Source organism: Sorex fumeus, unplaced genomic scaffold, assembly GCF_029834395.1.
Source record: "Sorex fumeus unplaced genomic scaffold, SorFum_2.1 ptg000063l, whole genome shotgun sequence".
NCBI classification, from domain to species: Eukaryota; Metazoa; Chordata; class Mammalia; order Eulipotyphla; family Soricidae; genus Sorex; species Sorex fumeus.
Window position 1 is genome coordinate 70,213,697 of NW_026606120.1, and position 17,102 is coordinate 70,230,798.

At 60.8% G+C, this 17,102-nt stretch overlaps 1 protein-coding gene across 1 annotated transcript; it reads left to right on the forward strand.

Moving 5' to 3' along the window:
• The first annotated feature begins 536 nt into the window (after positions 1 to 536).
• Positions 537 to 16,432, forward strand: SAMD14 (sterile alpha motif domain containing 14). Its single transcript, XM_056126750.1, has 10 exons — positions 537 to 847; positions 4,494 to 4,548; positions 12,332 to 12,498; positions 12,877 to 13,165; positions 14,204 to 14,291; positions 14,379 to 14,453; positions 14,536 to 14,695; positions 15,312 to 15,431; positions 15,504 to 15,659; positions 16,271 to 16,432. Exons 2-10 carry the CDS (start codon positions 4,506 to 4,508, stop codon positions 16,430 to 16,432), a joined length of 1,260 nt encoding a protein of 419 aa, XP_055982725.1. The 5' UTR covers positions 537 to 847; positions 4,494 to 4,505.
• The last annotated feature ends 670 nt before the right edge of the window (positions 16,433 to 17,102 follow it).

A 17,102-nucleotide genomic window follows, 5' to 3' on the forward strand; every position in this document is an offset into this window, starting at 1 on the left:
GCGGACCTGGGCGCACTCGGCCGAGAGGTGCAGGGCGGCTGCCGAACGGAGGGATCTGGGGCGCACCCAGACCCAGACGAAGCCCCCGAAGCCCCCCGGGGGTCTCCGCGCGGTCTCCCGCGAGGCCACGGAGTAGCGGCAACTGGCCAGCCCGGGGTCCCGGGGCGGCGCGGGGCGCCTCCTCCCGGCTAGGCGCTCCTGCGCCTCCGCCCCCCTCCGGCCCGCCTGCTCTTTGTCTCCCCTGCGCCGGGCCTCCCCGCCACGCGCCCCCTGCGTCGCCGCTTCCCGCGGGGGACCCCCGCCGACGCAACGCACATCCGCCCGCCGGCGGCCCCCCACCGCCGCGTCCGGCGGGGCCTGGCGGGGAGGGGGGAGGTGGCGCTCGCTCTCTCTCGTGCGCGCTCTCTCGCTCTTGCTTGCTCTCGCGCGCGCGCGCACTCACTCCCTCTCTTGCTCGCTCGCTCTCTCCCCCTCTCCCTCGCTCTCGCCCTCCCGCCGCTCGCGCGCGCACACACACACACACACACACACACACACGCACACACGCACGCACGCACGGAGCATCCTTCCTCCCCAGCTCTCCGGTCCAGCCCCGCCCGCGCCCGCCGCTTCCCGCAAACCTTCCCCGCTCTCCCCACGCCCCCTCCCCGCCCGCCGCGCGCTCAGGACCCTCCTCGCCGACCTCCGCCCTCCTCGCGGCATGGAGCCCTCGGAGCCAGCGCGGAGCCCCCCGCGGCCGGGGTGACGGGCCCCCCCAGCGCCCCTCTCCCGCCGCGCCCCCCGCGCCAGCACCATGGGCCCGAGGGGCTCCCGAGGCGCCCGACGCTGAAGATGCCTGATGCTGGAGGTGAGGGGCCGAGGACCCCCCCACGACCCCCGGCCGCCGGCCACGCGGGGCCGCGCGAGTGGGTTGGGTCCGAGCTAGGGGCCTTTCTAGTGGGTTGGGTCCCCGCCGGCCCGCGAGGGTGCCCCTGACAGGGGAGGGGGCGGAGATGGGACTCGCCCCCTAATCCTGCCCCTCCGCCCCACAGCAGAAATTAATAAAAAATCTGCCGTGGGGGGAGGGGGAGCGGCTTAACTCCTTCCTGTCTGGGGGGGAGAGACTCTCGCAGCCCTGCTTCAGAAGGGGGCGGCCCTGGAGGTGCAGAGGCGCCTGTGCACCTCGCCTCTGGGCCCCCCGGGGGGGGGGGCTTCCCACTCTGGTCTGAGACCCCCAGACAGCACTGCGTCCTCCAGATTCAGCGCTGCCCCCGCGCCCCGCCCCCACCCCGCTTCCGCTCTTCTGCCCCGGCCTTGCCCAGGACCCCTTGGCGCTCCCTGGCTCTCCTCTCTTCCGGGGTCCCTCTCCTCTGGCTCCCCCTCCGGGACTCTCCCCCTCCCCCAGTCCTCCCGGATCCCCTCTCACTGCCCAGTTCCTGCCCCTTCCCCCCCTTCCTCTCCAGCCTGCCTGCTGCCCCTGCCCTCCACCCCCTCCGCAAACCCTTTCTGGCTTGCCTCCCCTGGGTCCCCGACAAACTCTGGGAGCCCCAGAAGAGGCCAAAGGTCATATGCACCCCTGGGAATTGGAAGCTTTGGGGGGAAGGGAGTGGCCTGGTGCCGGGGAGCCTGGCTGTGTCCTGCACAACAAGTTCATTTCCACTTGCTGGCTGGCAGTTGCCTGGTTGGCGTGCGTGTGTAAGTGTGTGTGTGGTTGTATGCGGTGATGAGTTTGTGTGTGTGTGTGTGTGTGTGAGAGAGAGAGAGAGAGAGAGAGAGAGAGAGAGAGAGAGAGAGATTTGTCAAGCTGGGGGGTGGGGGTGGGGGCACACCCTGTGATGCTCTCAGCTTATTCCCGGTTCTGCACTCAGGAAATCACTCCTGACGGTGCTTAAGGGACCATTTCATTTGGGATGCTCGGCGCTGGGGATTGAACTCAGGTCTGCTGTACTATTGCTTTGGCCCCGTGCCAGGCTGGGTTTTGAAAGGTGGGAGAAAGCTGATGGCCTCCTGGCTGTCCTACTTCCCGGGCACCTCATAGGACAGTGTAGCAGCTGGGAGCTTGAATCCAGACCCCAGGGCTCTCCATTCTTAGGTGGTCTAGGAGAGGGATTGCCTCCAGCACTCAGGCAGCCTCTGTTTTGATGCGTTGGGGGCGGGGGTGGGGGGGCACAGCCTCTGTTTTGATGCGTTGGGGGGGGGGGGGGCAGTGTTCTTATCCTCAGAGAACCCCCTAGTCTGATGGTGAAGACTGGCCCTTCCACTTGAGGAAAGGATGGTTCCCTGAAGGGAACCAAGGGCAAGGATGGGTTTTAGAAGCATGCAGGCGGACAGGTGGGAGAAGGGCTGCCTAGGAGTGCTTTCTGGAAGAGGCCCATGGGATCCTGGCCAGAGGACTTTCAGTGGCTGCAGGATGGATTTGATTCTGTCTTGGAGGCAGCCCCTCCTCTCACCTGGCCCCTCTGAGTGGCAGAGAAGTCTGGGGGTTTCTCCTTTGTGACCACCTGGAGATTAAGGATAGCAGGAGGGATCTTAGAAGGCCTGGTCGAGCCCCTTCATGCATTGGTCTCCTGCTTTCAGCCCCCAGCACCATGGGGTAGGAGGTGGAGATAGTTTCAAGATATCCCAGTCCTGGTGGGTATGTCCCAGCCATTGAAAATCCTCTGAACAGTCCTCTCCCAAAGGCCCTTCCCTCTCCCAAAGGCAGAAGGTCTCTGGGTGAGCACCCAGAGACCGGAAGTCAAGGCTAAATTCTATTTCTGATCTCCTGCTTCTCAGTTTCCCCATCTGTAAATTGGAGTTGCTCAGAATCTTGCGCCTGGGCAGCTCACCAAGGGCAGGGGGGGTCCATGAAGACTGTGGGCCTGGCTCCCCTTCTCTCCTAAGGTGAAACACACAGAAGAGCCCAGGGCCTTTGCCCGCCTCACAGGGACCTGAGAATCTCAGCCATGCAGCGTGGCCTCCCTCCTTCCCTGGTGTTTCCGCACCTGCGCTTCAGGCCCTGCAATCCCACATCTTCTGGGAAGCCTTACCCACCCTCCCCCCCCCCCCCCCCCCCCCCCCCCGGGACCCACCACACAGACCCTGCTTCCTTGCCATCCATTTTGGTTTCCCAGAAAAAATAAATAGCCAGGGCCCAGATCTCTCCATATTTCTTCCCAGACCATGTGAGATGCATTCTGGAGACTGGGCTGGTCTGGTTCTGCCCTGAAAACGTTTCATCCTCCCCGACCTCTGTGAAACTGCCTGGGACTCAGAGCTGTGTGTGGAGAATGGGGCCCCTGCTCAGGGTGCCAGCTTCCTGGGCAGCTCGTGTCTGGAAAGGCAGGCAGGTGGCAAGGCATCAGGGATGGGAGGGTAGCAGGACCGTGTGAGAGAAGCTGGAGGGATGGATGGATGGACGGACAGGGTCAGAAATTGGATGGGTGAGGGTCAGAGAGATAGTACAACAGATTGGGTATTTGCTTTGCACATGGCCGACCTGGGTTCGATTCCTGGCATCCCAGTCCCCTGAGCACCACCAGGAGTAATTCCTGAGTGCAGAGCCAGGAGTAATCCCTGAGCACCGCTGGGTGTGACCCCCCTCTAAAAATAAAGAAATTGGATGGGTGGCTAAATGGACAGTTCAGTTGAATAAAAGTGGACAGCTGCGAGCCAGAGCGATAGTACAGCTGTAAGGACATTTGCCTTGCATGTGACCGACCTGGGCTGGATCACCAGAATTCCGTTTCGTCCCCTGAGCAATGCCAGGAGTGGTTCCTGAGCGCAGAGCCAGGAGTAAACCCTGCGCATCGCCAGGTATGACCTAAAAACCCTAAATAAACAAATATTTAGTAAAAACAAAGTGGACAGTTAGAGTGAATAAATGGAAGAATGGGCAAGTAGTGGGTTAATAAGTATATAGGTAAGTATATGGGTGGGTGGGTGAATGGATGGGTAGGTGGGTGGATGGGTGGACAGATGGATGGGTGGGTGAAGGATGGATGGATGAATGGATGGATGGATGGGTGTGTGGATGGACTGATAGATGGATGTGTGGATGGATGATGGATGGACTGACAGAACTTGTGTTCTGCTCCTGATTTTGCCATTGACCTGAGAAGCTGCCTTACTCATCTTCTCCTGCTAGTTTACTTGTGAAACAATGGGTTTCATATGTGTCTGATGGTGGTTCTCAGATTTAATGTCCCACTCTCCATGCTGATTGGTGCTCAGGCAGTGCTGATGTTGGGAAGGTCTAGGACAGGGAAGGCAGTTCAGTGACTCTGTGACGGCACATGGGAAGCAACTCAGACAGCACTTCCCTGGCGTCCACACCCTGGACTGATTCTGCCCACTGCCCCAGCGCCCCCAGATCTGGGGTATGGTTCAGATGACATCTCTTCTCAGGGACCCAAGAGGAGTTATGAGGACAGGAAAGGGGCCTGAAGGCCCCGGGGCAGGGACCTCTGGGCAGCATCTTTGCCTCCAGTAAGGACCACTCATCCAGGTCTCTCCCTCCCCTTCATTTTCTCCAGCCGTCCTGAGTCATGGCTTCCTCAAAACTCCGAGAACTCACCGATGAGGTTTTTGGTAAGTTTTGCATGGTTCTATTGCTATCAGTGAATCAGTATTCCTTCCTGGGCTGCCTGGGATCAGGGGATTGTGGTTCTCTGAGGAGCTTCTGTGCATATGTGTGTGTGTGTAGGGGGCGTCCAGGGATCTGACACCCTATCTGGCCACCACTCTGCTAATGACAGCAGTAATTAATATCCCCATTTTTTGGCTTTCTGGGTCACACCTGGTGATGCATAGGGGTTACTTCTGGTTTTGTACTCAGGAATTACTCCTGGCAGTGCTCAGGGGACCATATTGGATGTTGGGGATTGAATCCGGGTCGGCCGCGTGCAAGGCAAATGCCCTACCCGCTCTACTATCGCTCCAGCCCCTACTATCCCCATTTTTTAAAGCTTAAAAACATTTTTTCCTTGTTTTTTGGGTCATACCCTGCAATGCTCAGGGGTTACTCCTCACTTAGCACTCAGGAATTATTCCTGGTGGTGCTCAGGGGACCATATGGGATGATGCTGGGGGTCAAACCCGAGTCCACTGTGTGCAGGGCAAATGCCTTCCCCGTTGTACCTTCTCTCTGGCCTCAGTGTCCCCATTTTATTAAGTGCTTGTCTCATGCCAGATACAAGGCTGGCACTGCGTCACCATCTGTGATTCCATTGACCCTCATAATAATGCTAAGAAGGGTGTGTGCTCAGTGGAGGCAACTGGCTTTATTTATTTATTTATTTGCTTTTTTGGGTTACACCCGGCGATGCACAGGGGCTACTCCTGGCTCTGCACTCAGGAGTTACTCCTGGCGATGCTCAGGGGACCATATGGGATGCTGGGAATCCAACCCGGGTTGGCTGCGTGCAAGGCAAACGCCCTACCCGCTGTGCTATCCAGCCCCATGGCAACTGGCTTTAAAGAGCACAGCACTAGTGGGGCTCCCAACTCCAGTCTCCCTGTATGTGGATGCTCCTGGAAACCCAATGCACAGCTTTCTCTGCCACGGGCTCCCCAACCGACCAGTGGGGTAGGTTGGAGACATCACTGGGGTACAAGTCCAGGCATCCCCTCTGCACCCCCGCATCCACATCATTCCTCCATGCTGTCTCTATCGTGTAGAGCTCCTCTGTCGTAAGGAGCATCCTGGCTGGGCCGAGTTCCCAGCATGCACTGGGAGAGAAGGCTGCTTCCCAGCATGCACTGGGTGGGACGGCTACTTCCCAGTGGGCCGAGGGCACAGGACCGAGGAAGGACATGGAGGGAGATGTGGGGACAGGAGTAGCCCCCTGTAGGCCCTTCCAGACTTGTGTGCAGCCTCCAGGGACTCCCGGCTTCCCCTCCCCTTCTCCTGCTCTCCCTCCTCCCACTCCCTTAGCCTCTCAGGGCTCTCCTGCCATCCCCTGTGCCCTAGCAGTGCCAGGAATTGCTGGCGCCTGGGGTGCACTGCTATCCCAGGCTCCCTGGGGCCCGTGGGGAGAGGGCTTAGCTCGGGCCTGCATCAGCCTCACCCCCTCCTCACCCCCCTTTCTCTGAGCCTCCACGGCTCCACCCTCCACCCTTCCTGTTTTCCTTTTCCCAACCTGCTGAGGTGGCCTGGCCCTGCCTGGCCCGCTTCCTGCTGCAAAAGGCCATGAAATATTCATGCCTCCCTGTTGCCCAGAGCTGGCTCACTCCCTGCTGCACCCCTCCCCCACCAGAAGGAGAGACAGACGGACAGACAGACATGGGGGAGAGAGAGGAGAAGTCAGAGAGTGAGGAGGATGCTGGGACCTGAGGTGAGGCTGGCCCCACCCTCCACCAAGAAACCCTTTCTGCCCTCAGATCCTCCAAGAGTTGCTGGTCCTGGGGGGTCTTCCCGAATGCCCCAGCAGTTGGCACCAGCTGAGGGGTACCGGGGCAGTGGCCGCACCCATGGCCACACCTTTCCTTTCTGAGCTTCCCTTCCCGGTCACCAGTGCTGGAACACACAGGCCACTCCCCTGGCTGCCTCAGGGGAGGGTTAGCTCTGTTTCTAAGCCCCATTGCCAGGAACTCTGGCCCGCTGGGCATCTGCCAGATGCCCTCAGGCAAATCAAGGTGCCCAACCAGGGAGGGGACAATGGGTCTCCTCCAAGGCCCTGGAGGCTTCGAAGGTAGTCCTGGAGCAAGAGAATGCTCAGCCCCTGTCTAGTGCTGGCCTGTGCTCCTGGCCTTCCTGGGCTCCGAGGCCATCCCTTCCCCTGCTTAGTGCCTACAGGCATCAGAAGTGAAGAGGGGACAGCGGAGGGGCCCTTCCAGAGGAGCCCTGTCAAAGCCACCATCCAAAATGACTGTCATCTGACAGGCCCCAGGCAGCGGCCACAGCCCCGGGGGTGGCATCGCCTAGTTCAGCCAGCTTGTTCCCTCAGCTTGAAACAACTGGCCCCTGGCCGAGGCTCAAATCCTTCCAGCCCCTAGCCCACACCATCCCCTTTTCTTATTTGGTGAAGGGGCACCCCCAGTGAAATTCAGGAGGTGGTGGGGAAGTCCTTCCTGTGATTCTCCGCCAACCGGGCTGTGGGTTCAGTGCAAGTGACCGAGAATGTGATGGTGCTGGGGATACCTGCCCCACTACCGCCCTCGGCGGTACAGGGGGTGCTGGAAACTGAATGGGGTTGAGTGCCTACTTGGCACCTATCCTAACTGCTACCCTTTCTCTGGCCGCCATCCCCTCTGCCTATTGCATGCACGCACGTGCACGCTCACACACACACACACACACACACACACACTCTCACACACTCACACACACCCATGCTGTTGCCGTGGTGACTGGGTTCCCACACACCAATTGTGGTTGCCAGGTTCTCTGGGGGTCACACACCAAGACATGCTCCAGCATGTTTCAGAGATCACACACTTTGAGGTGTTCCTGGTGACCCCACTTGCCCTGTGGGCAGTGCTGGGATGGAACCAAGCAGGTACTCTACCCTGGAGCCCTCCCTGGCCTCTCCCTGGCTCTGTGCTGTCCCCCAGACCTCTGCCTGGCCACATCCTCCAAGGCTGCACTCCCTGTATGTTCAGTGCACCCCGTCTCATCCATCGGACAAACCTTGCTCTACTAACATGTTCCCCGACATCTTCTAGAATCACCAAAAGGGCCAAAGAAAATCAGTCCCTGCCCAGGGCAGGGGCTGGAGTAGAGGGGTTAAGGCCCTTGCAGGTGGCCAACCCGGGTTTGATGGGAATAAGCCCTGAGTATTGCCAGGCTGCGGGTAGAGAGGTACCCTCTGCTCAGGACCAGAATGAGAGGTGACTGAGCGAGTGTGGGCATGGGCGGCCGGCCTCTTCATCAGCCCCCGTGTGGCTCTGACTCTGTCTGTCCAGCGCTACCCTGGTCCTGGAAGTCTGACTTTGCTGCCGTTTGTCCAACCCCGGCTGTGCCCCTTCTCTGCTGTCTCACCACCCCCCGCTCTCCACCCCGAGCCGCCCTCCCGCTCACAGCCCTTCCCTCTCCATCAGCGGGCCAAGGAGACAGCTGTCCACAGGGAGGTGAGGGGCAGGGAGGGGAGAGAGCAGCCTGAGTACTGGAAAGAGGAGGAGGAAGAGGTGGGGGAGGAGGAGGCGGGGGACCTAGCTAGGAGTGCGGGCTAAGCACCATCCCTGCCCCCCCTCAGCCTGCTCTCAGGCAGGGGAAACTAGGCCTGGACATCCACGGCCACCCACCACCAAGAATTTGGACCAGCCAGTGACCTCCGTCCAGCCACAATCCAGCGACAGTGCCCTGAAGAACATGTGATATGGAGTGAGGGTGCAGGAAACCAACCCCATTTATTTATTTATTTATTTTTGCATTTTGGGTCATACCCGGCGATGCACAGGGGTTCCGCCTGGCTTTGCACTCAAGAATTACTCCTGGCGGTGCTCAGGGGACCATGTGGGATGCTGGGAATTGAACCTGGGTCAGCCGCGTGCAAGGCAAACACCCTCCCTACTGTACTATCGCCCCAGACCCCACCAACCCCTTTAAAGGCTGTGAGTGGGTGAGAGGCATGGGCTTCAGGTGTGGCCCTTGGGAGCGAGCACCCCATTCGAGGTTTCTAAAGCAGGCCAGGAAGATCACTCCAAGGAGTGGTGCTGGAGTCAGTCCCTCAGCACTGCGGGGCTGGCCTGGGGGGCCCGTTCTCCTGTGCCCTGCCATCTCTGTGCACCACTGGGATTGGCCCCGGGGCTCCCAGCACTGCTGGGCAGGTCTCCCCCAAACAAAACAAAAGCAGGAGCGTGAGGGCACGCTGACAAGGTTAGAGAAGCACCTTTTCTTTTTTGCTTGTTTGTTTGGTTTTTGGGGGGTCATACCTGGCGATGCACAGGGTTTACTTCTGGCTTATGTACTCAGGACTTACTCCTAGCAGTACTCGGGGAACCATATGGGATGCTGGGAATCGAACCCGGTCGGCCGCGTGCAAGGCAAACACCTTACCCGCTGTGCTATCACTCCAGCCCCAGAAGCGCCTTTGAAGTTGCTCCTAGCTTGTGAGACCAAGGGGGCGTGGGGGGGGGGGCAGGTCACTGACGGCAGGCTGGGGTGAGAGGATGAGGCAGATGGGGAAGGCCTGAGGGAGGGCAGAGGCCGGGCTGCGCAGGAGGAACATAAACAGAGCATCGTGCTCTTTCTCAGAGGTGCTGCTTCCTGAGCATCTACTATGTGCCGGTCAAGTGTGGGTTTGATGAGAGCCGGGCAACACTTGCCCACCAGGAGCACATGCTGGGGCTGGGAGAGTGGAAACAAACGGGGAGAAGGAACAGCTAGTGGGCCAAAGTGGCATGAATGGAGGCTGTGGGAAAGGGAACATTAGGGGTCCAGTGTCCTGAAGGGGGGCGGAGGGGCAGGGAACAGAGCGATAGCGCAATAGGTGCGGTGATTTTCACACAGCCGTGCCTTGCATACGGCCAGCCCAGATTCGATCCCCCGCACCCCACATGGTCCCCTCTGAGCCCTCCCAAGAGTGACCCCTGACCCCACAGCCTAGACTAAGCCCTGAGCATTGCCAGGTGTGGCCCCAGAACCAAAACAAGAAGATCTTGAGGGAGAACAGGAGTGGGTAGAGGGAAGGTCGGAGGTCAGGGAGAGCCATGGTGAGGCTTGTTGATCTGGGAAGCTTTCAAGGAGGTGAGGTGGGAAGCAGGCAGTGGTGCTCTGTGGCTAGGGCTGGACAGGAGAGGGGAGAGAAAGGGCCCAGGTGCCCGCGGGCAGGGGGCGGTGAGGGGGGCAGGCAGCAGCCCCCAGGGGGAGGGACCTGAGCCTGTATCCCCACCCCCACCCCCAGACCTGGGCTCTCACTGTGCAGGCACCTTAGTGACAGGTCACATCAGGATCATTCAGCCTGTGCGCAGAGATGGGAGGAAGGAGGGCTGAGCTGGCCTGGAGGCGCCTGTGAGAATCCGAGAGGTGACGGGGACTGGGAGGGGTCAGAAAGATCTGGAGCTCGGGCTTTGCCAGTGGAGCCCCACATGGCCCCCCTGGGCACATCCCAGAGAGGCGGCCCCTGGAAACAGAAGTAGACACGGTGGCTCGAGGGGTTCCCTCCTTTCCCCTCATCTGTGGTTCTCCCTGCCTAGGTTCTGGTCAGCCCAGGCTCCAGCACGAGGCTCTAGGATCCCCAGCTGGTCTTGGGGGCCTGCCCCCCCAACCCCTCTCTCCAGGCCCTCACAGCCCCTCTTGGCTTCCTCTCCACTCCTCTCAGGCTACACCCCTGCGCCCTGGGATTCTTCTGAACCGAATCCAAAGCATCAGACCACTTCCCCATGAATATTTCAGTATGTCTCGATGTGTTTGGAGCTAACGGGAACTGCAGGTGGGAGGGAGAGAGGAGTCGGGGATGGCTCCGGGGCTGGGGGCCCATGTGGGCGCCTGGTGCTGCCACTCATAAGGATGGGGAAGGCCTGTCGGGGGTAGGTTTGGGCTGGGGGCGCTGTGCATCCAAGAGGAGGTGTCAGCAGGAATGGGATTGAGGCAAGGGACGTCTGGGGGAGGGGGTGGCTGGGGGACACAGAGGTCCATTAGAGGCGAAGTGGCTGGTTCTGTGAATGGAGGGGACGGGCACCTCAGAATGGGCGAGTTCCCTGGTAGCTAAGAGGGGCCTGGGTTTGGAATTCAGGGGGTGGGGCAAGGGTGGGTACACAGATGGTATGTGGGGTGGGTGAGGGGGTCTGCAGCCAGGGCTGGAGGGTGAGCATGAGTCACAGAGGGAACTCCCCAAAGTCCGGAAGAATAGGGACGGGGTGTGGGGAGGGTTGGAGGGCAGGGAGGAAGAGTGGCGGTGAGTGAGTGACTGTCTTCTCCCCTCCTGGGGTCCGGGAACCACCTCGTCTGCCTGGACACCCCAGACTCAGGGCCCCTTGTAGAGTGAGGGGTTTGTTCCTGGGTAAGACAGTGACAGGTGACAAGCTGGAGCAATGGCATTAGGTGTCACCGGCTGGGGTGGCTGACCTCTGAGATTGAGCCTAGCTCCACAGACCCCAGGAAGGGAGAGGCGGGGCTCAGGAATTGTAGGTGTGCCTCGATGGTCACTGACTGGCAGGTGTGGGTCCCTCTGCTCCAGTTCAGCTTGGAGCCTTCTAGAAGCTCAGTGACATGGCCAGAGACTGACCTGGGCATGATCTCTTAGGCCAGTGTCCCCTTAGGCACCCCGAGCCACTGTTCCGCTTGCATCCCTGTCTTGAGACCTCCCTGCTGGCTGTGAAGTGTGGGTTGGCGCCGGTGCTCTGAAATGAGCTGAGGGGTAGCTTGATGGCGTGTAGGAGATGCTCCTTTTAATTTCGTGGGTTTTGTTTTCTGCCACACTTGGCGGTGCTCAGGGCTTACTCCTGGCGCTGTGCTCGGGGATCTCTCCTGGCGGGTCTGCAGGACCCTGTGCAATGCTGGGTTGGGCACATGCAAAACAGACACCTTACCCGCTGCACTAGCTCTCTGGGCCAGCTCAGCCCCGAGCCTTCTGCCACACACCTACCCTGCAGTGGCCCTGGAGGTGCCATGAAAGACCCCACCCGTAGTATAAAGTAGCATAGTGTGAGACTAACACCCAAGGACAGTAGAGACAAGGGCCAGGAAGATCGCTCCATGGTTGAAAGCTGGGGGCAAAGGCAGTTGGGATGGAGAAGGGACCACCAAGTCGGTGATGGTTGGAGGGATCGCTTGGGATGGGAGATGTGTGCTGAAAGTAGACAAAGGACCAAACATGATGACCTCTCAGTATCTGTTTGCAAACCATGATGCCCAAAAGGAGAGAGCAAGAAGGAAGGTGCCTGCTACAGAGGCAGGGGGTGGGACGGGGTGGGGATGAAGGGAGGAATACTGGGGACATTGGTGGTAGAAAATGCTTACTGGTGGAGGGATGGATGTTCAATCATTGCATGGCTGAAACTCAATCATGAAAGCTTTGTAACTGTATCTCATGTTGATTCAATGAAAGAAAGAAAGAAAGAAAGAAAGAAAGAAAGAAAGAAAGAGAAAGAAAGAAAGAGTGAGTCTTTCCTCCCCAACCCCTTCCTCCGTGCTGAGGAGGGATCTGTCTCACAGGGACTGTCCCTCTTATCTCTTCTCTTGCAAGGCCCGTCTAGACCAGACAGTGTGGGTGCGTACTGCTCCGACCCAGGCAGTCGGGAGCAGCTGGGTGCTTGGGTGCTGGCCCAGTAGGCTCCCCAGGAGACTGGGGGAGACTGGGGAGCTCCGTCTCCCATCTCTGGGATGTGAGATAGTCGTGGAGTGAGTGGCGAACCTCCGGGCTTGCTGTCTGTCCTCATATGTCTGGTTTTTGTGCCCCTCCCCTCCCCTCCCCTCCCCTCCCACCCGCAGACCTGGACTTGGCCGTGCCCGAGACCGCCAGGCTGGACAGCAGTCTACACAAGGCCCGGGCGCAGCTGCTAGCCAAAGGCCGGAGACACCGGCCCTCCCGCTCCCGGCTTCGGGACAGCGCCAGCTCTGCAGAGGATGGGGAAGGCTCCGATGGGCCAGGGGGCAAGGTGGGCCCAGATATACATGTCCTATCCACCCTTGCCCCGGGGAAGCCCCTCTGAACCACTCCTGTAGGTACCCCCCCCCCCCCATATCAGAATGGGGCAACTCTGGCTGTTACACCCTGACTAGGAAGGTACCTGCAGACCCATTGTGCAGATGGGGAAACTGGGGCCTCTGGGAGGCTCAGGAGCAAAGTCACTTGGTTACCAGGTGAAGGACACTGGGTTCAACCCACAACTGTTCACCCTAGCACCCCTCAGCCGGGTGGAGCTCGGGGACCACCCCCCCAGCCCCTGTCAGCGACACTGCGCAGGGTGACAGCGCCCCCAGACCCCGTGGGAAGTGGGAAGGAGGTTTGGTGGTGAGTGGCTGCCCCTTCCCAGGTGACGGACGGCTGCGGGAGCCCCCTGCACCGACTGCGTTCGCCTTTGCACTCGGGCCCCGGGTCCCCGGCTGGGGGCTCTTTCTGCCTGGAGCCCCCCGGCTTGCGGCGCAGTCTGGACGAGGACGAGCCTCCGCCCTCGCCGCTCGCGCGTTACCGGCCCCTGCACAACGCCGCCTCGCACGAGGGCCTGGCGGCCGCATCCTGCTCGCCGCCACGCTCCGCGCCCTCCTCCGACAGCTCGCCCAGCTTCGTGCGCCGCTACCCGCGCGCAGAGCCGCACAGCGAAGGTAAGCTGCGGCCGGCCTGGCGCCCCCTGCGGGCGCGTCCCGGAACCGCAGCCGGGCTGGGCAGGTGGGCAGAAACTGCGGACTTGCTCCTGGGCACCTGCTGGGCACTGGGTCACACAAACCAGCAAGCCGAAGCTGCCCTTGTCTTTGCGAGGCTTGTAGTTTTGCGGAGAAAGCATTGAATAATTAATTCTTTCTAGTTTGGGGGGAAAGCAAATTCTTGCTCAATTAAGGATATAGTTACAAGCTGTAATTATTTTAGGCCAGAAATATTATCTGGTGTTAGGAGGGTGCACAGGCTCCTCCAAGGAAGGGTTGAATGAGAAGCTGATCCACAAACTGATAATGGGGTCTGGGGAGATGGGTCAAAGGGCTGAGTGCAGGCTTTCCATGTGGGAAACCCCAAGGACATGGGGTACCATATGGGAATGACTCCCTGAGCCCTAATGGGTGTCATCCAAACAAACAGAACTCCCCAAGCTCCTGACAGTAAGTAGAAATGGCCCCAATTTCTCCAGGCTGGTTTCAGTGTACACAAAGCTTTCATAAACATCCCGCTAGGTCTGGGGGAATAAGCCAGTGTTGTTTGCTCCATATTTAAATTTTTATTTATTTACTTTGGCTTTTTGGGTCACACCAGGTGATGCTCGGGTCAGTCCTGGCTCTGCACTCAGGAATTACTCCTGGCGGTGCTTGAGGGACTATATGGGATGCCAGGGATCAAATCCGGGTCAGCCGTGTGCAAGGCAAATGCCCAAGCCGCTGCTCTGACCCATCACGCCCTGTTTAAGATGAAGGAAATTTGGAGAGTTCCAGGGCACACAGCTGGTGAAAGCCTTAGAGTCAGGCGGTAGATTCCAAGAGGTTTTCTCAGGTTAGGGAGATTGTCACACGCACAAGTACTTCCACCTCTGGTACCGCCTGGGCCCCTGAGCACCCCCGGGGGGGGGGGGCCCAAGCAACAAAAATGGGGTTTCTGGCCCCTCCCCTTGTCCTGGCCCAAACCGTGCAGGTTTCTTCCTTCTGTTTCCCCCAAAGATGACAGCCGGGATGCCAGCCCACCCGAGCCTGCCAGCCCCACCATTGGCCTGGACAAGAAGACTCGCCGGAAGTTCCTGGACCTGGGGTGAGTGGAGGATGGTCCCGGGCAGAGGCTCAGCTTGCCGGGTGCAGGATGGTGAGAGACTCGCTCCCCTCCGTCCACTCCCCGCAGGGTCACCTTACGTCGAGCATCCACGAGCAAGAGCCGTAAGGAGAAGGGCAGTAACCGGCTGTCCATGGGCAGCAGGTAGGACCCCCCCGACTGGGGCCTTCCTGGGCCAGGTTGCCCCCTCCTGGGCACCGCACCCACCGGGGCGCTCTCTCCACAGGGAGTCGGTGGAGGGCTCTGGCAGATCAGGGGGCTCCCCGTTCCTGCCCTTTTCCTGGTTCACAGACAGCGGCAAGGGTTCGGCATCCTCCGGCAGCACCACGTCTCCCATCTGCTCCCCCAAACACGAGGGCTTCAGCCCTAAGAAGTCAGCTTCGCAGGTGAGCCCCCGCGCCCCTGCTCCTGCCCTGGCGCCCCAGGTGGGGGTGCTCGAGCTGGGGTCTGGGCTCTCCTGGGTGCCCTTGCCCGTGCAGAGCCCCACGGACACTGGGGAAGCCGCCTGGCCAGCCCAGGCACCGTCTCTGCTTCCCTTTCTGCTGCGGAGATGGGGCAGACCTCAGACAGCTGGCAGTTGAGGGGTACACGGTCCCCCCTGGTGTGGCCTTCCTTATGCCTCCCTGCCCCCTTTCCTGCCCCCACTCTTGTCCTGAGTACTGGGGTCCTGGACGAACACAAAACAGGCCCTTGGTTGGCTCACAGACTCAGCTGCACAGGGACCTCGAGCTGGACACCTGCAAGCAAAGGGTGGGGTTCTGGGGTACCCTGCTTGGCAGGCTGGAGGGTGTGCCTCTGTTCCTGCATGCCAGCACTGCCCCCACCCCCCAAGAAAACCTCAGGTCTGGATCACGTGATGAGCTGCACATCCCAGGGGCCAGCCCAGCTCCATGCATGCCTGGGGCGACAGGACCCAGGCTGAGCTCTGGTGTACCCAGCTGGGGTGGGCGGGCTGGGGGCACTCCCTTGAGCAGGGGCTGAGCTCTCCCCTTTTCTGTCTAGGAATCCACCCTGAGCGACGACTCCACACCCCCCAGCAGCAGCCCCAAGATCCCCTGCGGGCCCCGGCAGGAGGACAAGTGCTCCTACCCCTACCACACGCTTTCCCAGTCTTCTGACGAGGTGAGTGCCGGCTGTGGCTTGCCTGTGGCTGTGGGCACCCCCCCTCTCCTCACTCTCCTGCTCTCGCCCCAGTTCCTGGAGGAGCCACTCCCTGCTGTGCATCACTGGACCAGCCAGCAGGTGGGCCAGTGGCTGAGCAGCCTCCACCTGGAGCAGTACGCCGCCGAGTTCGCCGCGCGCCAGGTGGACGGGCCGCAGCTGCTGCAGTTGGACGGGAGCAAGCTGAAGGTGTGTGCGGGGTGCTGAGGCCGCCCCCAGAACTGCCAGTCCTGCCACCCCCACCTCCATGCTCTCTCCAAGGCCATGGGCCGGAGACCTGTGACCTCTAGGAAGTGTTCTGGGCCTCATCTGGTCTTCAGTTTGGCCTTTTGCTCCAGCCCAGTTCTCCGGGTTGACCTTGACCCCCAGGGCCGCTGACTCTCGGGTTGGCGGCATGGGAGGGCCGGGCCCGCCTGGGGCAGCTCCGGTCCTCAGGCTTGGAGCCTGGTGGTTGCTAAGAGGAGGCTGGGGTCTCTGACCTTGTGCAGCGGGGCTTAGGGCCTGTTTCCCACCCTCTGCTTGAGTCGCTAGGGGGGTTCCGAGGGACCTTGGTGACAGACGAGCTGTGTTCCGGGACAGGCCATCCCTCACCTGTGGGCCTTAGGGGGTTGGGTGGGATGGAGGACTCAATCCCAGAACAGGGCTTAGTACCCACCTTAGCGCCCACGCTCCCTCAGCCCCAGTCCCAGCCTTGCCCAAGGGCTGTGCCGGGGGGGCCTGGGGGCAGCCCACCCTGCAGCCCCCGGCCCACAGGCAGGCCAGGGGCACCAGGCTCCTCTCCCTGCCTGTCTCTCCCTCAGAGCCTGGGGCTCAGCAGCTCCCACGACCGGGCGCTGGTGAAGCGGAAGCTGAAGGAGCTGGCGGCGGCAGCCGAGAAGGAGCGCAAGGCCCAGGAGAAGGCGGCGCGGCAGTGCGAGAAGCTCCGGCGCCGGGAGCGCGAGCAGGAGGCCAAGAAGAGCTAGCAGGGGCAGGCACGGCACCCTGGCCTCACCCCACTTCTGGACCCGATGCCCCCTGGAAGGGAGACGTGGCGCTTCCAGGCACCTCGGCACAGAGTTCCCAGGGGGAGGGCGGCTGGGGGCAAAGCCAACCCAGGGGCACCCTGCAGGAGCGGGGGTGGGAGTCGCTTCTCTCCCCACTAGGGGGCCAGTGCACTCAGGGTAGCTCCACTCCACATTCCTCAGTGGCCGGGGGTCCCACGGGACCTGCTCGAGGACTCTGGGAGAAGGAAGGATGAGCTGAGCCACCCTGCCCCGGTCCTGGGGTCCCCAGGGGAGAGGACGGTGCAAACGCAGGAGCTGGTGGCAACTGAGCACTCACCCGGCCTGGCAGAGGCAGAGCTTGGGGGGGGGGGGTCCCGGAAGACCAGAAAGGTTTACAGCCCACCTGGGCTAGCCCCCTGCCCGGACCTCCACAAGCTCCAGAATAGGAACCCAGCAGAGACCCTATTCCCGGGCAGGGCCTCTGGGTCAGTGGGGTCTCTTCTGTCGCCTGACTACATGTGTCCAGGCAGAAGGGGCCATCAGGCACAGGTGGACCCATAGCTCAGTGACTGGGGCACTGGCCTGAGTGACCAACGGGATCAGAGGTCCCTAAACAGAACCCCTCACCTCCTCCCACCTGCCTGGAGCT